The sequence below is a fragment of the Suncus etruscus genome, chromosome 3 (genome assembly GCF_024139225.1).
Source record: "Suncus etruscus isolate mSunEtr1 chromosome 3, mSunEtr1.pri.cur, whole genome shotgun sequence".
In the NCBI taxonomy this organism is placed as follows: domain Eukaryota; kingdom Metazoa; phylum Chordata; class Mammalia; order Eulipotyphla; family Soricidae; genus Suncus; species Suncus etruscus.
Window position 1 is genome coordinate 93,794,665 of NC_064850.1, and position 23,341 is coordinate 93,818,005.

At 32.1% G+C, this 23,341-nt stretch overlaps 1 protein-coding gene across 1 annotated transcript in view; it reads left to right on the forward strand.

Annotated features, from left to right (window-relative positions):
- Nucleotides 1-3,432: 3,432 nt before the first annotated feature.
- The window catches only part of ADAMDEC1 (ADAM like decysin 1), a 36,680-nt gene continuing 16,771 nt past the window's right edge, over nt 3,433-23,341 (forward strand). The window contains 14 exon segments of the mRNA XM_049770832.1: nt 3,433-3,481; nt 5,319-5,437; nt 6,363-6,439; nt 7,710-7,788; nt 9,780-9,856; nt 11,426-11,609; nt 11,751-11,813; nt 12,951-13,022; nt 13,237-13,406; nt 13,739-13,820; nt 14,456-14,585; nt 15,388-15,539; nt 15,542-15,571; nt 20,058-20,140. Coding sequence (XP_049626789.1) covers nt 3,433-3,481; nt 5,319-5,437; nt 6,363-6,439; nt 7,710-7,788; nt 9,780-9,856; nt 11,426-11,609; nt 11,751-11,813; nt 12,951-13,022; nt 13,237-13,406; nt 13,739-13,820; nt 14,456-14,585; nt 15,388-15,539; nt 15,542-15,571; nt 20,058-20,140 — 1,367 coding nt within the window.

Genomic DNA, 23,341 nt, shown 5'->3' on the forward strand with positions numbered 1-23,341 from the left:
TACTCAGAATAACAGCAGAAATGTATCAAATGACTCAAAATAACATACAATAATATATACAAGATGATATCCTATCCATTGTCTAAAAAGCAGGTCTGGCACTAGCCATACACACAGTCGATCTGGGATACATCTCAAGCATCTTATATGATCCTCTAAGCCATGCCAGGAGTAAACCCTGAGCAAAGAACCAGTAGTAATCCCTGAGCAAAATCAGGTGTGAACCCCCCCCACTCAGACACTTAGAAACAGTATTTAACTATGCCAAAAGATTAGGTTTTCAAACTTTATACAATAAGTACTAAAATCTATACAAAATTATTTTTTTATGTATTAGTGAAAATGACATTAAATTGGTTGTAAAAAAGGGGGGGAGAGAAAAAAAGAAAAAATTGGTTGTAATTATTATAACTCACTTTTGTTACTATTTATTATGAATACTAATCGAATTAATTTCTTATTAATTATTTATTTAAGCACTGTGGTTACAAAAATGTTCATAGTTGGGTTCCATTCATCAAATGTAGACCACCCTTTACCAGTGTATCTTTTCTGCCTCTAAAGTCCCCATTTCCCTCCTTCCCCACCTGTCTTTGAGACAAGCATTCTCTTTCTTTCTCTCACTATCATTGTCATGGTAGTTATTGGTGCAGTTATTTCTCTAACAGCTCTCGCCACTCTTTGTGGTAAGCTTCATATCATGGACTGGTCCCTTCATATTATGGACTGGTCCTTCCTGCCCTAATTTCTATAGTCTCTAGGTATTATTAACATACAGTCTTTTATTTTTCTTAAATCCCATAGATGAGTGACACTAGTATGTGTCTATCTTACTTTGACTCATTTCACTTAGCATAATAGTCTCCATGTACAGGCAAATTTTATTTTTTCTAAGAGTTGTGTAGTATTCCATTGTGTAGATGTACCAGTTACCTTAGCCACTCATCTGTTGTTGGGTATCTTGGTTGTTTCCAAATTTTGGTTATTGTAAATGATGCTGCAATATACACAGGATTTCCGAGGACATTTTTGTATTGCTTTTGTGTTCGTTTCTATGATATATCTCTAGGAGTGGTATAGCTGTATCATATGAAAATTCGAGTTCCAGTTTTCTGAGGAATCTCCATATTGTTTTCAAAAAGATTGGAATAGATGGCATTCCCATCAACAGTGAATGAGAGTTCCTTTCTCTCCACATCCACGCCAGCACTGATTGCTGTTGTTCTTTGTGATGTGTGCCAGTCTCTGTGGTGTGAGATGATACCTCATTATTGTTTTGTTTTGCATCACCCTGTTGATTAGTGAAGTGAAACATTTTTTCATGTGCCTTTTGGCCATTTTAAAGCTCATTCCTTGATATTTGGCCTCTGGGTGATAAATATTTCCCCTCAAAATACTTTTTATTTGTACCTTGGCTTGTAATACTGTTAATGGCAGTATTTCATGCACAATAATTTTAGCAAATTACCCTCAATCAGAGTGACAATGCAGCACGATATGCTTTTACAAATATTTACAGACATAAAATGAAATCTTTTACAATCATAGAAATATTACAGTTATTCTAGTAAATTTCTAGTTTACTTCAAACATGATATAGTTATAATTTGGTTGAAGCTAAGATTTAGATGAAAATTATATATCTACATTTCTTTTTTTTTTTCCTTTTTTTTTTTTTTTTGGTTTTTGGGCCACACCCGGCGGTGCTCAGGGGTTACTCTCCTGGCTGTCTTCTCAGAAATAGCTCCTGGCAGGCACGGGGGACCATATGGGACACCGGGATTCGAACCAACCACCTTTGGTCTGGATCGGCTGCTTGCAGGGCAAACACCGCTGTGCTATCTCTCCAGGCCCATATCTACATTTCTTAATAGTTTAAAACATGTCTGTGGATATTATATGTTACTTAAGTGAATTTCATAATAAATTTCAGATAGATTTACAATATTCATGTCTATAATACTTTAGTAATTGTTATTTAAATTTTGTATCTTCTGTTCCATTTTCTAATAATTTCTAGATATTACCTATTTCATGATAATTTTCTAAATATTTAGATAAAATTAAAAGAGGTCACTGGTCACAGGAGGAAAAAAAAGCACAAAGCATTGTTTACTTATTATATATTATATATAATATATATATATAATATATTTCTAAATATTTAGATAAAATTAAAAGAGGTTACTGGTCACAGGAGAAAAAAAAGCACAAAGCATTGTTTACTTATTATATATTATGTATAATATATAATATATTATTATATATTATTTTGTACTTTCATTTATTATTATTACTATTATTTTTACTTACATAACTATTTTTTGTTCGATTTCTCTGTGTAGGTGTGGTTATTGAAGCTGTTGTCCCCAGATATTCCTAGTTTTTTCTCCTCTTTTCTTTTCTTTCTTTATGGGCTAAGTCATGCTTCTTATATCAAGACCATGGCGGTTTTTTCTTTTATTTTTTCTTTTTTTTGTGTTTGTTTGTGTTGTTTTGCTTTGTTTTGTTTGTTTGTTTTTTGTTTTTGTTTTTGTTTTGTACATGTGTGGTGCTTACCATTATTGTTGGAGTCCTCACTGGATAATGGACACTTTTTTTTGTTTTTGTTTTTGTTTTGTTTTGTTTTGTACTGATGGAATGTTTCATTTTCTTTTTTCTCCATCGCCCCCCAAATTGATGATGAGAACCTCTAGAAGGACTCTGCCCACTTTTGGAGTATTAGACTTTTACCCCAGTTTACTACTTTTCTCTTCTTCAGACCAAACCACGCAAACTTAACTAGCTAGGCCTACCTCCCAGTTAGAGGGGGAAATTAGGGAGACACCTAGACCAATCAGATGCAAGACTACTAGGTGGTAGGATAGGTACATAGGGGACCACATATTCTAGCAGCCTTGGGGGTGAAGGAAGTGGATATGGGAGATACGACAAAAACAGAGGTGAAAGGAAGACAATTTGGTGATGGGAATCCCCCCTGATGTTATGTAAATATTTAACTAAAATATTATTGTCAACATGTAAACCACTATGATCAAAATAAAAATTATATATAAAAAAAGAGGTCACTGAGAAAGCATTATGAGAGTTCAGTTTGGTATGCATGCAATTTCATACAAGGACATCTGTTTCTGAGTGGATTCCCATCACTGTGAGAGCACTGGGTTTGACATGCAAACTAGATGTGATTCCTTAACAAGCTGTAACCACATGTATAAACACCTTTTGTAAATGAAGAACATTCTCATGATTTTGAAGCTGCAACTTTTAGGGAAATTTCCAAAATTCTTTGGAAACAGTTTATCTCACAAGAGAAGCTTGAGGTTTTTGTTTCCGTTTTCAATTTATAAAGAGAATTTGAGCAACATAAAACTGGATAGTAGTGGGGAGACTACATCTTCAGAGTGCTTGGTGCTATCTGCAGAAGCCAAAATGCCTTTGATCCTGCTCTCCATATTCTGTCTCATTATTCCAACTCAAGGTAAGCAATAATATAGCAACAGTTTTCTGTAAAAATCAAAATTATTCAATTAATTTGAAATCACTACTAGGAAAAATGACTTTAATATTAACTCAAAAACACTTTTGTTTTTATTTTGAAATTGTTATTTAATAGTGGCGTTGTGACTGACATAAAATTTAATTTTATATAAATCAAGATCATATGAAAAACAATTCCATGGCTTAATCATTTTAATGCTCAAATAATTCCAAATGATATGTTATCTTTCAGACCCCAAATTTAGAGTTCTTCATTTTTCCCATTATTATCTTTTTGTTGCTGTTGTTTTTGTTTTTGAGTTAAACCTGATGGTACTCAGGGGTTACTCCTGGCTCTGTGCTCAGAAATTGCTTCTGGCAGGATCAGGGGACCATACGGGATGGGATTCGAACCCTCGTCCATCTGCTTGCAAAGCAAATGCCCCATTGCTGTGCTATCTCTCCGGCCTTTTTATATTATCTTTGGGGATATTAATATTTTCCATTCCAAGATCATTTATCTAAAAACTCAGTTTAATCAAAGGTTATGCTAGGTGAATGACAAGTTATACTCAAATATAATTAAAGCTAAATTAGACATAATAGTGTTATTTAGAAAAATTAAGAGCTAACTAAAGAATTGAACTATTAATGCTAAAATTGGTGTGCCACATCACATGCCTCTTTGATAAATAAGTTCTAGTCATTTCAGTTTTCTGTTTTCTTATATATCAATTCAGCTTTCAAAAAGACATCACAGCAGAACTTCAGGTCTTCCAAGGAATTCCAAGGAATTCTTGCTTTGCTCTCTTTTTAGCCTCATCATGTCAAACAGATGCAGAAGTACTTCATGTTCCTAAGGTTACCCTTATTGTCACACCGAATAGGAAATTGTTTCTAAACATAGACATTTGTATTTGAAATGGGATCATTTAAAAATAAGACTGATCATAAGGAAGATGATTGAATATATACTTTTTTAATTTGAGAAGGGATGCCTGACATTTTCCTAGGATGGTGAAAAATAATTTTCTATTTTATGCTATTTGATTTCACACCAATTTTTATTTTAGATAAGTTCAGCGATAGAAGGAAAAATGTCACTTTTACAAAGTTAATTATCTGGACTCAAGATAACATACTTTAATTCTAATATGAGTTCTTCTCCAAGTATATGCAAACAAAATAAAAAATTGTCTAAGTAAGTAACCCCATGTGCATCAAGGACAGCTCATCTATAAGTAGTGTCTGGCATGTGCTCAGTTGTTTTAAAATTGTTATACAAATATATAAAATGGTGATATCCTATGAAATCTAACTTATTGAGCTCAAGTGCTCTTGAATTAATTTAATGACTTTACTCTCATATTGATAAATAAAATAATATCTAATAAAGTATTTTCAGAAAAGTATTGTCTATATATAAGACTTAAATTTTGAAGATAATTGCCAAGGGTTTGTACCAAAATGGAAAGATATGAAATGGAAATGTGGAGGTTTCTGACGATACTGGAAGGAAAAACGTGCAACTGTGAAAGGACTAAAGGTGTCCACATAACTAGATCTGGGAGAATTCTTGGTTCTTATAATCTCTATTCTAACCCAAATCTTTCCTTCTGAGCTCCCAGAGATTACACAGGTTCAGAGCATCCAAATAATCACTTCATTGTTATCTAAGTACATAATATTTCCTATCAAATCTGTAGTAAAAAAAATGTCACATGCTTTTCTCAATGTTTACCTTATTAATAAAGATCCAATCTTCCATATTATTTTAACAAATCCAGTAACTAAACCAAAACAACCTTTAAACATTTTTTGTCTAGTTATCTCTCTAGCAATAGTCATGGAGGAAACACCTGAATCTAAGTACTATGAAGTTGTTCATCCTAAAAAGTTGCACATTTTGCACAAAAGGGAATTACAGAACAATCAGAAAGAGAAACTTGGCAGAGAGGTAAGAAATGCAATTGATTTGGGTGTGTTTATAAGAATCTGGGAGATAATAGAAAAACTTTTTGCTAAGAGAAGTGATTATATATGCCTATATTGTTGAGCCATATAAATTGAATATATTGCTCCACTTGATCCAGGTAAAGCATGGGATTTCTCAGTGTTGGGTGAAATTCAGCAACAGGAAGAGAGTTACTTGTTGCATTTAATCAATAAACAACTGGTTAGACATTTTTCCATCTGTAGTACAGGGTGGGGGTAGGTAGAGAGGACAGAAAAGTCAAAGTAAGAATTGTTTAAATTCAATGCTCCCATGAAACTCATCAAATTCATCTTTCTTTAACCCTGGCACACTGCCTCTACTGAATTAGTTTTCTTTCTTTTACTTTAAATAATATCTTTATTTAAGCACCATGATTGCAAACATGTTTGTATTTGGGTTTCAGTTAAAAAAAGAACAGGTAGAAATTAACATTGTTATTAAATATGAAGAAATTAAAGGTAAATTAAGAATAACAATTTTATGTACATTATTGTAAATAATTCCCTCACTTTATAATTTCAATTTTACTTAATATTAATAGGATTTTTTTATTATATTTGCTGGTCTCTTTACTATATTTGGTTTCACATTTTAAATGTGAAAAAAATATTCACCCATTTATTATTATTGTTGCATTCATGAATCATTAGATTATTTTTCAAGGAAAGTGTTAAGCCCCTGTTGCTCATACTAAAATTAGCATAAACTTTAAATGTTGTAATGTGCAATTTTCAAACCTGCTGGTTATTTTGTATATTTGAGAGTATAATAAAATGTTATTACTTTACATTTATTTAAAAGTATTATTCTGTAAAAACTGTCATAATTTAGTTATTTTAGATAAATTCAGAAATATACTTTACATTATGTCCTGAAATAATTTTAGGAAACATATGATCCTGAAATTCAATATCAAATTAAAATAAAAGGAGAAGAGGTCATTCTTTACCTGCAAAAAACCAAGTAAGTTGTGCTTCCAGATAATTCAATCTTTGAATTATGTTAATCAACTAATTAGAAACTACACTAGATTTGAAATTCTATTTAGTAATATTTAACATGTAATCATAGTCAGTTTTATATGCTATTAATTTTAGAATTTTAGAAAGTTTGTACCTTCTTAGAAAATTATATGCAAATTGAACAAAGAGCTGCAGGTGTAAAAAAGTGAAAAATCACTTTTTCTTTCATATGATTGGCATTTGCTGAATATCTTATCTATTCAAATGCAGAAACATTTTACATGTTTTTTCTTTCCTTTTATAATAACCTGTGTTGAAATCTAATTTAGTCTACACAGCCTTAAAGCAGGCCCAAGGAAAGGGATTCTATCTTATTTGCAACGAAGCTTCTTATTATGGGCTTTAAGAAAAATGAAAGACATTTTTAACAGTATCTCAGAGACAAGAGAGATGAGGGCTGGTAGGTGCAGCTCAGGACATGAAGCTCATCACATAGAGTGATGAGTGCAGTTGGAGAGATGACTACACTGAAAACTATCATAACAATGAATGAATGAGGGAAGTAGAAAGCCTGTCTCGAGTACAGGTGTAGGGGGGTGGGGAGGAGGGAGATCTGGGAAATTGATGGTGGGAATGTTGCACTGGTGAAGGGGGGTGTTCTTTACATGACTGTAATCATACAACTATAATCATGTTTGTAATCATGGTGTTTAAATAAAGATAAAAAAAAGAAACACCAAAAAAAAAGATAACATACATAATGTGTCATCCATAAAAAAATTCCCAAAATAACCCAATTGAAGACAAAAAAAACTGTAAATGAAAAGCAACTGAATGCATATGTTTTCTCAGATCTAACAGGTATAATGAATGTTTTGGTTCTAATCAGCAACAGAAGTTTTAATGCTTGATAAAAAGATCACTGAGTTAGAGTAGAGAAAGCACAGGGGTGAATGCTTTCATAGCTGTCTGAAGTTAGATCCCTCACACTACAAACTGTGTACTAGGAACTACCAGGTATATGTTATAACATATATATTATGTATATCCCTAATTACATAGTAAGGAGTAAGACCTGACTGAGGAAGTCAATTGTTCCACTATCCACCATCCATTCCCCAGAACATAATTTTAAAGATCAACTAGTCAGAGCATCAATTTTTTTTCATTTTTTCTTTAAACACTATCATTCATTTAGTGCTAAGATCATGTTAGGAATATTGGGTCTTATTACCACTACTATGTACAGTGATTTTCTTTAATATTAACAGGAATCTCCTGGGGCCAGACTACAGTGAAACATATTATTCACCCACAGGAGAGGAAGTCACCACAAGACCGAAGGACATGGTATTTTCTGAATCCTTTAACATTACCTGGTATCTGACACTCTTGTTATGAACTTCATAGACATGGGACATATTAAAAAAAAAAAACTACAGACTTGGATGACTACAGAGATAGTAAAGAAGTCAGGGAAGTTTCCTTGCATACAGCTGACATCAGCATCCCATATGGTCCTTCGAGGACTGCAAGGAATGATCTCTGAGAACAGAACTCAGGATTAAACCCTGAGAATAGTCAGGTGTGTTCCCCAAATCAAAGCAAAACAAAGCAAAAGTCAATAAACTAGAATAATTAATGAGACGACAGATAAAAAAACATTTTTAAAAGTAAAATTGTAGGATGTTCCTAACTGCTACATTTTTAGAAGTAACCAAGTGTCTCCTACTTTGGCTTAGCCCATTTTATCAACAGGTTAGAAATATTCTTCTTTATTGAAATTTTCCCCCATAGAAATATTTTTCCATACTCACTATTTTTATTATATTTTTATCTTGAATTAGAAATGATGGTTAGTTCTGTAATCTATATATGTGCATGTCAAGTCACAATACTATCCTATAAAACTCAGGCAGAGAAGTCAGGGATAAAAACTCATGACCAAAGAAAGTCTCTAAGATGAGATTTATTAAGATACAGATTCCCAGAGGTCCCCTTTCTGACACTCAACATCAATATCTCTCTGTCTTTGAAAAAGTAAAAAATTATGCAAAACTTCAATGACACAATGGATTTTAAAATTTTATTTAACTTTTATTTTGGGGGCACATCTGGTAGTGCTCAGGGCTTACTCTTGGTTTTGCTCTCAACAATTACTCCTGGTAGATTTAGTGGATTTTATGTTTACCTGAGCTAGAATGCAGATGGACACATGGAAGACAAACAACTTATCCACTATGTTATCTCTCTGGCTCAAGAAAATATCTTCTTGATATATTTCTTAAAGAGGTTTTGGAACAATAGTACACCAGGTAGGGAACTTGCCTTCTATGTGACTGACCTGGTTCTATTTCCTCATGTCCCATATAGTCCATCAGCACAGCCAAGAGTAATTACTGAGTGCAGAGCCAGGAATAATCCTGACCCTTGCCACTGAGTGTAGCCTAAAAAAAATACAAAAATAAATAAATTTTATATTTTTAAAAGTATCTTTTTAAGCTTTTTAAGTATCTTTTTACAATATTATTACTGGTACAATTTGGGGGATATAATGTTTCATCATTACATTATGCTTCTCACCACTTCCCTCCACCATCATGACCCCTTTTCTCTTTCCCTATCAACCTTCCTTATACATATTTCAAAGACATGAATTTTCACTAACATTACCATTTAATTGGAGAATCCAGTAAATGAATTCATTCTCAAGTGATTGTAGCTGGACATATCTAATATCTGATGCACTTTTCAAGTCTTCAATAAAAACATGTTATTATAAAAAGGTTTCTTTCAAAGAAATCCAAACCTGTATATTCAATGGAGACATGTCTGAGTTTGAACAAAAAGCTAATGATCAACTTTCTTAGATTATTCTATGTAAGTGAAGCTTACTTTGTTTAAATGAAATAGCAACCATTCTAAAACTCTAATTGTAGAAAACTGAGGTGATTTTTGTTTTGTTTTGTTTTGTTTTGGTACTGGTAAAGGAAGAATGCTAACAGCAATTGTGCTAACAGCCATGTAAGAGAATGGTTGGTTGAATCTTTTAATATTAAGTATGCAGAAAAAGTAGTATGACTTAGAGGACTCTAGAATATAGAAAAAATGTTCCTCATCTTTTGATATGTGACACACAGTGTTTCAGAAACTTGACAGGGGAGCTAAATTCTAAGAAGTTTGCTCTCAGCTGTGAGATGTCTTTGGACATACTATAAATTACATTGGGTTCACTATTTCTCAGCTATAAAATTTACTTCCTATATAACTTCACATAAGTTCATAGGAGAGAGAATAAAGTATAAGGTGACTGTCATGCATGTTCTATTTCCCAACATTAGGACCATTGCTACTATGAAGGGCACATCATAAATGAAAAGAACACTGTTGCCAGCATTAGTACTTGTCATGGATTGAGGTGAGCGACATTCTTAAAAATAGTAAATTATCAAGCATTTCTTTGTTGCACAGAATTGGTCCTTTCTGATATCCTTGGTCAAATTGTCTGAGTGTATGCTGAATGTGTATTTAAAATGAATAATAAAGTAGTTTGCAGTGGTATCCTCATATTCTCTTCTAGAAGTAAACTTTGAAAATGTATAAACAAGATGTTTTAGTCTGTTATATATAATTTCTGAGCCTGTTTTCATGTTATCTGCCTCTATTTGATTAATTATACTCTGCAGTTTTCTCACTTACATATACTTTTGAAAATTATGTTGGTGTATAGTAGGATGCATGATATCTGTGTGTGCTCTGAATGAAAGTCACAAGAACAGCTGGCAGAAGTGCTTGCATATTTTGCTTGAGGCATTTGTCAGGGAAGGTACATCAGGTTACAGCACTACACAGTTTATCAAACGGGTTCAGCCTCTTAGTGCTTACACATGTACCTCTGGCTTCAAATCTTGGTCCCTAAGCTTGAAAATATATTAGGACAATTGCTGGTATTATACTCCATTTGTGCTTGCAATACCTAGCTGTGATGTAGAAGAAAGTCATTTATGATGCCAAAAATAACAGGCCACAGACCTGCCAGGCACCAACTTTAGGATTGTCAGAATCTTGGTACCTTGTCATGTATCTTGTCATGTAGTATGTACCTGGAATTCAACTTGAAATCTCATATTTGCAAAAAAAAAGCTTTTAAAAGCCACTTTTCTAATTTATTGATTAAAAAGGATAGATTTTTCAATGAGTACTGAATAATGCTTTTTCAAAAAAGGGGTCAATTGGTAAAATAAGTTTGGGAACATCTTAATTGCTATTGTTAATTTTTTTACCATCTTTGCAACCTCATATGCATAAAGTTAAAATAGACATATTTTCAACAGCTATCTTGCTTTTTATTATTCTACCACATGGTTTTACTATATTTCTGAATTAATTAACAGATTAATTACCTAATACTACTCTACCCTATTCTTTTGGTTCATTATTGTTTCTCTGTTTTGGAGTTCTTGGTGTTTAAGTATTCCATTAGTTCATTTTCCATTATATTTCTGACATACAAGTAAATGTTTTTCTAAATTAATAAGCTATGAACTGTTTCTTATACTTATGATATAAATTTTATGATAACTTTAACTTAATTCATATTCAAAATGCTATATGTAAATAAATTGTAGTCTTTATTTTATTACCAAAAATATCTCAGAATTGAGGTCATTAAGAGTTAGGGAGTGGGTAAATTAGTCCAGTGAACTGTGATGGGGCAATATTGGCGCTTTGTTGGTGGCATTAGTATAGCAAATTTAACACTAAAGTATAGAAACATTTAAACTTTTGTAAATCAATGTTACCTCATTATTTTAGTAATATGCTAGAAAAATATAGCTTATAAGTTAAAAAATACCAGTTAGAAAGCAAGCATTTTGATGAACACTGTGTATGAAAGTTTAGAATTGGTTTATTAAACTCACTTTAATATGGTTATATACAACGACTTGGCAGAGAATCCTGAAATATTAGTCTCTGTATCCCATAGAGGCTACTTCACACATCATGATCAAAAATACATGATAAAGCCTTTGAAAAGTACAGATGAAGAAGACCATGCTGTCCTCACAAATAATCAAGAGGACTTAGATTCAACTAACTACACCTGTGGCAAGAGAAATGTGGGCAGTGAAAGTCTTCTAAGAACTGCAAGGTCACTCAATAGCCCAGGAGTAAGTGTAGCTTTACTACATTGTCACTCAGTTCAATTGTCTCTGTAATATAATTTCTCTCTTAGAAGAAAAAGGAATATTATTGTGAGCTGTTCTATCTCTTAGTATGATTGTTAATAATTTTCTATAACTCTTTTTAAGCAAAATGAATTCCTTCAAGCTGATAAATACATTGATCTCTTTTTGGTGCTGGATAATGCCTTTGTGAGTATAAAATATGTTTCTTGACATAGATTCAACTTCTACACTTTTTATTATATCAACTATTCTAATTGAAAATATAAAGCCTGTTCAGAGAGAGAGAGTGAGTGAGAGAGGGAGCTTGTCCTCTTGATCACCTGCATTGCCAGAAAGTTTTCACTCACTCTGATCTATCTGCTGCCATCTCTATATTGACAAAATACACTTAAAGCAACAAGAAGATGGAGAGATAGAATGGGATTATGGACTTTGCATGCTCAATGTTTGCAACAGTTCAATCATGGGTCACGCGTATGGTCCTTAAACATTGTTAGGAATAATCTTTAAACAGAGCCAGGATTAAGCCATGAAAAAATACAAGAAAAAAGTAAATAAATTACATTAATATGTGAGTTATGACTCAATAATATTTTGTGATAGCCTACTCTTTTGTTTGTTTGTTTTATGGGCCATGACAGTTTGATGCTCAGAAGTTTCTTCTGGCTATTCGTTCAGAAATCACTCCTGGTTTAGGAGGACCATATGGGACGCTGAGGGATTTAACCGCGGTCCATCCTAGGCTAGTGCTTGCAAGAGAGATGCCTTACCTCTAGTGCCACCACTCTGGCCCCAGTAGCCTACTCTTATTATGTACATATTCATATAGAATTATACAGTCTACAAATATATTTTTCATATTAAAATAATCAAATATGTTCTCAAAAATATTCCTTTTTTTGTTTTGTTTTGCTATGTTTTTGGTTTGGAGGCCACACCTGGTAATGCTCAGGGATTACTCCTGGCTATGCACTCAGAAATCGCTGTTGGCTTGGAGAACAAAATGGGACGCTGCGGAATCTAACCGAGGTCAATCCTGGGTTAGTGCATGCAAGGCAAACCCCCTCCTGATGTACCACCACTCTGGCCCCTAAAAATATTCCTTTTAATAAAAGTTTAATAGTGAATTATTAAAATTTTTTATTTCTAATTAATTAAAATTTTTAACTTAAAATGGAATTTTATGACTAAGGTAGACATAAAATAGATATTTATATTTGCATTGAAACTTACAATTTTTTTTGAAATGAGGAGTCTTGTATGACCTCTGCTTTGTCTCTTTATTTGCAATTTTAAGTTGATTCTGTGTTTGGTGTTTTACAGTACAACAACTATAATAGGAATCTCACGATGATAAGAAGCTTTGTTTTTGAAGTGATGAATTTACTCAATGTGGTAAGTTATTTGTGCCTTTTAAACATTGAAAAAACTGGAACTTGGAGTTGAATATGCCACAATGACTCACAATTTGGAAGATTTTAGTAGAGCAGGACCAATAGGAAAGTAGGCAACTAATTAGTTTTATTTTTTAATGGAATACATTTATTTAGTAATTATGGTCAGCAAAATTTTTCTTAAAGTGTTTCTTGACAAATGTCTTTTTTCACAGATTTATAAAACCTTAAATATACAAGTGGTCTTGGTAGGTATGGAAATATGGTCCAATGGTGATAAAATAGAGGTGGTGCCCAATGCAGGAAACACCTTTTCCAATTTCCTGAATTGGCATCGTTCCAACTTGCGGAATCAGAAGCTCCATGACCATATTCAGTTACTCAGGTGAGCATATGCTAACCAGTTAGATGCTAGAAGACAGAGTGGATCATGACCCTAAGCTTACTGGAAAGGATGTCAGTTCAGTTGTATTTCCAAATAAGTTTTCAGACCTCCTGAATTTATACCACTAACAATTCACCCGTGAGATTCTTAGAGACCAATCAGATCAATATATAGAATTTTGTATTAAAGTGGCTTTGTGATTATTATATCATGGAATGGTAGAAGCTGTTCTGGGCTTATTGTAATTCTACGACTCAAGGAAAAAGATAAATATAAAGCATAATGTTTTCAAAGATGCAGATTTTAATATGAAATTTCTGATTTTCACACAGTGGAATTAACTTCAAGAAACCCCAGGTGGGATTGGCAGCTTCAAATTCCTTGTGTTCCTCATCTTCAATTGCTGTTATTGAGGTTAGTAAATTTACAGTATGGTTCCCACAAACTCCACAAAGACCATCTTTCTATCTCAAGAATCTAATAGAAATTTGAATATTTGTAGAATTGTGTAATAGAATATCAACTTACAGTGGTTCTCTCAGAAGTAATCTCTTTTTAGTTGTTGAGGAATGCATGTAGGAAGATTAGGACTTTAAGAGGATCTCAATGTCCCCTGCAGTCTGAACTAACTTCAAATTATTGAAGTATTGATATCGGGCCTGAGAGTTTAAAATGAGTATTAATGCTATCTGGTCAAGAAATATGTTTCAGAGGTATCATAATGGCAGGCATTGCATATTTTCAATTATATCATATGGTGTTCTTTTTAGACTTTTTTTTAATGGATCTGATCCTATTTATTTAAGCATGATTAAAATACCATTGGCATATCAGTATCAAAATACCAAGAATTTATCATTATTTCAATAAATATTATTGCTCTTACTTAGGGAACCAACTATGTTAACATTTATTTAGCATTTAAAAAAACTGGCTATGGGAGAAAACTTAATAACTCATTATTTTCATCGATCAGACATTTTCTAATATTAGAAATAACTTCATAGTCTGAATAAAAATGAGTAATAGATGTTTATGCTTTCTTTCAGGCTAAGAACAAAAACAGTGTATCTCTAGTAGGAATCATGGCACATGAGTTGGGTCATGTCCTTGGAATGCCTGCTGTCCATTATTTCTACAAAGTGCCCCTTCTGGGTAGTTGTGTAATGGAATCCAATCTCTAAGGTGTGACTTTTCAACTTGGAAAACAAAAACATCATTAAGTATTAAACAGTTCAGATGTGATTTATATAATTGGACAAAACTTTTAAAAGCCCATACTTGTCTAAAATATATTCATGTCATTATTTTTTCTCATAGACCCTTATCTCCGAAAAGTCATTTTTGAGTAATTGTGCATATAGGTACCTCCAATGTAAAATTAATTTGCCAGAAATTGTTTTTATTTCTATTGTTTTCTTGGTTTGAGACCACATCCAATTTTGCATTCATGCTTACACCTAACCTGTGCTCAAGGATCACTCTAAGAGTGATCATATTTAAGGATGTACTGCCAGGGTTTAAATCCAGGTTGGTCTACATACAAAACAAGTACCTACCCTGCTGTCCCAATTTTTCCAACCTGATAACTTAAGAAAGAAAATTGAATAAAAACATACTTGGTTATTAAAGTGCTTATGAAGAGGAGAAATATGTTTTTAGTCTTTCTAAGACTGAAATTTCTTTCTTTAAGTAGTTCATGGTTATTACCCTCTTACTCTTTGCTCTCAGAGTTGAGATGAGCAAACAATGGTGCTTTTATTTGGGAAAGTACTTAATGAATCCCCTGAAAAAATTTTATTCCTCTACCTCTACAGTCAGGAGCCTAGAAAAGCGATTTTGCAGTGTAAAATTTTACTGTGAAGGGAAACAAAAAACCAAATTTGAAATTTCTATCATACAATGTTCATTAATAATTCAAATTCTCATGCCCATTTCTGAATGTTTTAGTATTGAGTTTCTACATATTTTTGTTTTGCTTTTAGTTCGAAATTCCCAAAAGATTTTAGTACAATCAGCCACTCTCGTTTTGAAAAATTTATTTTGTCTAAAAAGCCAAAGTGCCTGCTACAAGCACCTAATCCTAAAAGTATAATGCCAGAACCAGTGTGTGGAAACAAGCTTCTGGAAAGTAGGAGAAAGACTGTGATAGTGGCTCCCCCAAGGTATGGAAAACAACAAACAACAACAACAACTTGGTTTTAAATACTTAACTAGAGAGGGACATTATCACATATCATTATGGGGTTTCTCTTGTAAAAAAAAAATTCTTCCTAAATACAAATCTGGGCAAAACAATAAAAATTAGTTTTGCAATTTGAGTTTTGTTACATTTACTTTTTGAAAACCATTTCAAAAGCCAGAGAGAGAAATTTGACATGATTTAAAAAACTTAGGGCTAAGAATAAGTAAAATTTTTGACTTGGTAACCTTTTGATATTTTTTTATAGATCTTAAAAATTTGTAACTTATGAGATTTTTCTATATATCAGTTAGAAATTTATAAAACAAAATTGATCATAGTGGATTATTTGTTGGGTAGCAACAAATACTGTTATAAGAATTAAGTTTTCTCTCTAGAAGAGCTGCTTTGGATTTCTAAAAACAATTGTAAGTGGTTAGTATAAAATATATGGATCAAAAGGAAAATCATATAAAGTTGCAATAAATGCATTATGAATATAAACATCTAAGATAATTTCTGTAATTCTATTCACTTTATGAAAACATGACTGATGTTATTGTATTCTAAAGAATGTTTCCAAAGAGAGGCCGAGGGACTAAAGAAGGAGGAAAATAGGATATTGGTGGTGAGAAAGTTACACTGATAAAGGGTAGTCTACATTTTATGACTGAAACCCAACTACGAACATTTCTGTAACCATGATGCTTATACAAAGAAATTATTTTTAATTAAATAAATATAAAAATAATCAAAACTAAAATAAAAGAATGTCTCCAAGAGTCTAGGAAAGAACTCAAAGTACCACGTGAACTGAACTAGATAGATCCTTAGCACTGCATGGTTTCCAGATGCAAGAAACATGGAGAACAATCACAAAAAAATCCTGGAACTATTTATGGAGTACCATCAATTGTGTACCACTAACGTAATCTCTGATAGAACTTTTGCCAGAAACCTCAGATTAGATTTCTAAATAGCATTATTTTCCTGAAACAAATTTTGTTTACTTTTGTTTTTGTTTATGTTTTTGTTTTTTGGCCACACATGGTGACTCTCAGGGATTACTCATGGCTATGTGCTCAGAAATTGCTCCTGGCTTGAGGGACAATATGGGATGCTGGGGGATCAAACCGCAGTTCGTCCTAGGCTAGTGCAAGCAAGGCAGATGCCTTACCCCTTGTGCCACTGCTCTAGACCCAGATTTTGTTTACTTTTTAAACATTTTTAACTTTATTAAAGTACAGTGATTTACAAAGTTATTGGTAGTTGAGTTTTAGGTATATTATGTTCAAGCACCAATGTCAACCAGTGTTCCCAAGTTTGTTAAACTAAGAATTTGTTAATAGTTGAGAAGTTTTTCTGGTTGTCAATCAGAAATATGTGTTTTAAATATTTTGTTTCTTCTATTAGTCATCAAAAACTTTAACCATATTTTATGGTTCTCCTAATTTAGAGAGATGTGAAACTCTAAATTAATTGTTAAAGTCAATTATAAGGGGGCCAACGAGGTGGTGCTAGAAGTAAGGTGTCTGCCTGGCAAGCACTAGCCAAGGAAGGACCGCGGGTTCGATCCCCGGCGTCCCATATGGTCCCCCCAAGCCAGGGGCAATTTCTGAGCACTTAGCCAGGAGTAACCCTGAGCATCAAAATGGGTTGTGGCCCGAAAAAACAAAAAAAAAATAGTCAATTATAAGAGCTGCTTATTTAGTATAAGCTTTTGTCAATACCATTTAAATTTCTATTATATATGTATATTTCAGTTTATTTACTCAAAGATTTAAAGAAGTTGTATTCTATTAGAGGTTACATCATGAACATAACTTGTAAATAATATTTTGTTATTGGTCCAGAGAAATGGTACATAAGATCAGAGAAATGATCTGCCTGACTATAATAGTCTCAAGAGCACTGCTAGGAGTGTCCTTGAACATCAACGGTTGTGGCTCCCAAAACCAAACCCAATAAATGTAATATTCTTTATAATAAAATGTAAATTTACAAACAATTTAATCATACCTAAATTAGATATAAGTTTATCCCATCACTCTTGCTTTTTATTTTTTTTTATTTTGTGCTCTGGAGGTCACACCTAGTCCTGCTTGGGATTTACTCCTGGATCAGTGCTAGAGGGCAACTTCCAGTACTTGTGGGACCAAACAGTACTGGAGATTATACCTTCATTTTATTTATGTACTCAGGTTCATTCTTAGTTGGGCAATAATTGAAATTTATTTTTATAGGCATTCATAACTTCATCAATTAGGTGGCAGGAATTATGTGTACATGTAAAGGCAATGGATGAAGGGTGTGAAAAAGGGAAAAACAGAGATAAAAGGGAAAGTCATGGGAGAAAAAAAAGAAATGAACATCAGCAAATACTGGTTGTTTTCATTTATTTCTTTTTTACTTATTTTTGTATGCTTTGTTTTTTTTTTGTTTTGGGGACACACTCAGTATCACAGAGGGGTTACTCCTGACTATGCTCAGAAATCATTCCTGGAATTCTCAGGGGGGCATATGGGATTCTGTGGATCAAACCCGGGTGAACCGTGTATAAGGCAAACTCCCTATCCTAAATAGATGTTTTCTAAGAAAATTTTTGTATAAAATAAAATGCGAATGTTTGAAAACATACCAAAAAATACCTATAAAAATACCTATAGCATTATCTTGGAAATAACTCTGATGTCCATGATCTAGTATCTTATTTTTTGTGTTATAAAAATCCACATATTTCACTTATTATTTTAATAAATACACATGTTAATTTTTGAAGAATTTGCACCTAGCAAAAATATTTTTTAGTTCCAAATAATTTATGTGGTGTTTGGGTTTGTTTTTTCTTTTTGGTCAGTTTGTTCATAAATATACACTTGAAGTTTTTGATTGGAGGACATCAATCAGGTCCATAGTCCACTTTTTTGTTTGTTTGTTTGTTTGTTGTTTTGTTTTGGACCACATATGTGACTCGCAGGATTTCTCTTGGCTATGTGATCAAAAATCACTCCTGGCTGGGAGGGACCATATGGAATTCAGGAGATCAAAACTAAGGTCCCTCCTGGATCAACCGGATGCAAGGCAAACACACTACCATTGCACTATTGCTCCGGCCCCTTCATAGTCCTTAAGAGTTTACTATTAAATATTGTCTTTAAAAAAGGGTGTCATACATTGTATAACTGAAACTCAATCATGAACAAGTTCGTAATCACACTGTTAAAAAAAATGAAAAAGAAACTCAGAAACACTTAATAGACATATAAAATGTTTTTATGTTTTAAAGACATAAAATCTTTGTATGGTCCTTGCCATATTGAAAGTGTAATCTAAGATATGCCTATATTTCTCATTTTTATTATTTGTGTAACTTTTTTTAAAATTTTAAAATATAGTTTATTATTGTTTTCTTTTCTATCTTTCTTGGTGACGTTTTCAGAGTAGATTTTTTTTCTTGGGACAAATTTTGTTACATATAGTAATGAAATGTGATTTGTTCTTTATGTTTATTATCATTATTTATATATTTTCTCATAATATTTATCAAATTTCCTAAAAATAATGTTGGTTGTTGGGAGAATGGGTGGACATATGGCTATATATAAGACCTACTCCTGGCTCTGCAATCAGGAATCACAACTGGCAATGCGGTGCTCCAGAGATCATGAGCTGTGGTTGGAATATCTTGCAAAGCAAGGTCTTATGCACTATAGCATGTCTTTGGCCTATCAAAAATAATTTTCTTATCCTTTATTTATTGAATATATGTTCCTACCCATTAGACAGAATTTCTTAGTAATAATGATGCATAAGTCACTCACATATACTAAAAAGTTCAATAATGACTACTGAATTTCTGACAAATTTTGTAGCTATCATATTATTAGTTTTTTTCATGTTATCATGATAGAATAATTACTTTATTCGGTACAGTTGAATGACTTGTACATTACAGTAAAATATTTAAAAAAATTTATATTCTTAGTGAAACATCATTATATAACTAAAAATATAAAGAGGTATTATACTAATTTGTCCATCATTATTTTGCATTTTTATTCATGTATAAAAAAGAGAGTATTTGTATTTACTACCAGTTCTTGTTAAAAGAATAATTTAGTCTTACTTGAGCATATTAGGTATTTAATCTTTATTCTCTATTGCTAAATCACTTGAATTATATAGAATTATTGATCTTTCAATTTTTAAATTAAATAATGCATAATGCTATCTAAACCAATTAGACATGGAGCAATTCATTGGTAATTTTATTTTTGTCCTTTAAAGGGTTCCATTTTATTTTTTCTGAAAATTTTCCATGATTAAATTTTCTAAGTAATTTCCTCTGAGATTTGTATAGCACAACAGTTTAAATTTAAAAGTAATATTTTATTGCCATCATGCACTGTATCTAGTGAATAAGAAGAAAATGCTGAATTCATTTTCCCACTGTTTGTACTTATCTAAAGGAATGCACAAATCTTTGCTGTGAGACTGAGACCTGTAAATTCAAACCTGGGAATGGCTGTGGAGGCACTCTGAACCATCTCAAGTAATACCATATTTATTTTCATTTTGTTCTTAAAGATTTTCTCTTAATATTTGAGAAATTCTCTTTTGAAGTTTCATAATTCTTTAAAATAATTTATGTTATACATTATGTTATAAGTATATGATTAATGATAATTCAAATATTTAAATTAAATAATTAATAATAATTTATGTTATGATTTATGTTATACATAATAATGTAAATTATTTAAGTTATTTACTTATGTTATGTTATTATTTTAATCATTTAACTTCAGGGGCTAGAACTGTATAGTATATAGAACTATATAGTATATAGAATTATATAGCACATCAGGTAGGGTGCTTGCCTTACATGTACCCCACCCGAGTTCAATTCCCAATATCTCATTTGTTCTGGCAAGCCAACCAACTAGGAGTAATTCCTAGAGCAGAGGCAGGAATACTCCCTATGCTTTACCAATGTGATCCAAAACAAAATGACTAAACAAATTAGTAAATCAATTACAAAATAAAACCTAACTTTCAGAAACTAGCCTAATAACACATTTATAAACTATCAATTAAAATTGCTATCTTGCCATATTTGAGACTCGCATGGATGGAATCTAAAATTTATAAAATATATACTAAAACATAAATTTACTTTAGGTAGCAACATGTTGTAAGCCAAGAGTATAGATTTTATTTCCAAAGAATATGAGTTTATGAGCAAATTTGTTTTTTTGGGGGGGATAACACACTTGGAGGCACTCAGGAGTTACTCCTGGTTCTGGTCTCAGAAGTTGCTCCTGGCAGGCTTGGGAAAATAAATTGGATGCTAGGATTTAAATAGGGTATGTCCTATGTTGGCTATGTACAAGGCAAATTTCTTACCGCTGTGCTATCACTCTGGTCACACAAATTTGATTCTTACTAAACTAATAACTAAGATTTACAAAATTGTAATTGCAAAATCAATATATTCTAAAAGGTACACTGAGATTTTTTAAAAATGTTATTCCATTTACAATGTGTCAATAAACTAAAGTCTGCAAAGGTTTATTTTTTGTTTCTATAATCTAACAAACTGATTTGAATCCAATTTATATAAAGATGGTACTAATTTTAGTGAAAAATAACCCTCAAAGCTAAAAGAGATCAACAACAAAAAAATTGAAACCATAAATAAGGAATGACAGGATAAAATGTATGAAGGGAGTTAGACATCATCCCTGAAATTTTTGAAATTAAAATTGCAGCGATACTACAAAGAAAATTGATGATTCAAGAACTTTCGGTTCTTCCTCAGGAAAGAACCAGAAAAGCCATGGGATGAAAAGCACAAGTTAATCATTTTTCTAATAACTACTCCACACAGCCAAATTGATACCCTGACATAAATAAACTTAGCAGAAATTCTGATTATGTCAATAATTTTACTTTTCAATAGAGACTAGCATCTAAGTTCCATAAATGTCTGAATGTTTTGTAACACCTCATAGAATAGTCTTTCAAATTTTTAGTTTTTTGAAGATTGGTTGAGATGCATCCTTTCTATGAAGGGCTAGCACTATATTATAGAAAGACAGTTAAATTAAGATACTTTTCTTAGTTATGTCAAGCCTACTAGCTTTGGGAGTTTAAGTCAAGTTATTTGTATGGTTTCCTCTCCATTAAAATGGAACTAGGGACAATGCATATCAGTCGAGCTGTAAAAATTATTTAATATATAACTTGTATTGTCATTATTATATAATATTTATTATGTAAAATAATTGTGACTTTCAATTTTTTTTCTTTTAATCAGAGAATAAAGAAAAAAGTTCTTCACTGAAAAGTTCCAAGACAAGAATCTATATTTCTGCACATGCCAGGAACATTGCATATTCTCATAATTATTCTTGAATATATTTTGCTTTTACCTTATTATGCTTCTTATTTTTACTAATACTTAGAGAAGTTTATTCTCTAATGTAAATTCAATGATTCATCCAATCTTGTTTAATTTCTTGAAAGAGAAGAAAAATTAGCCTCTCATCAAAATACATCAAAATATATTGCTGTTTGATACAAATTAAACCCAAAATCTTTAAGTGATAGTGATTTATATTTCACCTTACTCTCATTTTATTCCTGTAATCCATGATCAAATGAAACCACAGAGAGCAATTCTATAAGAAAGAAAATTGTATAATAAAGGAAAGCAATGTTTAGGTGTTACTCCAGTTATTCTGTTACTTCAGTACTATGAGACTTGCTATTATAAGAGTATTGTTTTTTCATAGCATGTCAGAACTGAACATAAAATTTTACACTTTGATTTATCTTATTTTATTTCACTTATGCCTTTGGGTTCTCAATATTGTTGACAAGGAAATTTTAGGCTACAAAGTTCTAATATTCCTCCAATGACTTCAAGTTATCTCAGACCCCTCAACCTGTGTCCTTGAAAAATGTTCACTTTTTCATGTGTAATATTTACATATATCTTTCCATATAACTTGTAATGTTAACTTTGAGGGATATACCTTGCATACATTTTAATGTAGACATTAGGAACTGCTTTATTCATCCATCTAACAAACCATAATTTCAATGAATAAAATGAATCATGATTTCAATTTCAATAAATAAAAACAAATTTTTGTATTCTTCCTGTATGGTCGTCTTTTTAAAAAGTCATTATATTTTTACTGCAGATTTGGGTGAAGTATTAAAGCTTTATCTAACTAATACAATACCCTCTCTATTGATAATTAATAATACTGCCACAGAGGACCAAATCACTTCATGATGACAAGGAAAAAATATATTTCCTGTTATTTCCCCAAAATAAAATCACTAGAATCTAACACATTAAATCCCAGGTCAGAATAAATACTACAGGAATTAAGGCATTTTCCTTTCATGAGGCCAACCTGATTCTATTCCTGAAAATTTATTTTAATAGAGAAAGGAAGAAAGGAAGGAAGGAAGGAAGGAAGGAAGGAAGGAAGGAAGGAAGGAAGGAAGGAAGGAAGGAAGGAAGGAAGGAAGGAAGGAAGGAAGGAAGGAAGGAAGGGGAAGGATGGATGGAGGGAGGGAGGATGGAGGGAGGGAGAGAGAGAGAAAGAAAGAAAAAAGAAAGAAAGAAAGAATGAAAGAAAGAAAGAAAGAAAGAAAAGAAAGAAAGAAAGAAAGAAAGAAAGAAAAGAAGAAAGAAAAGAAAGAAAGAAAGAAGAAAGAAGAAAGAAAGAAGAAA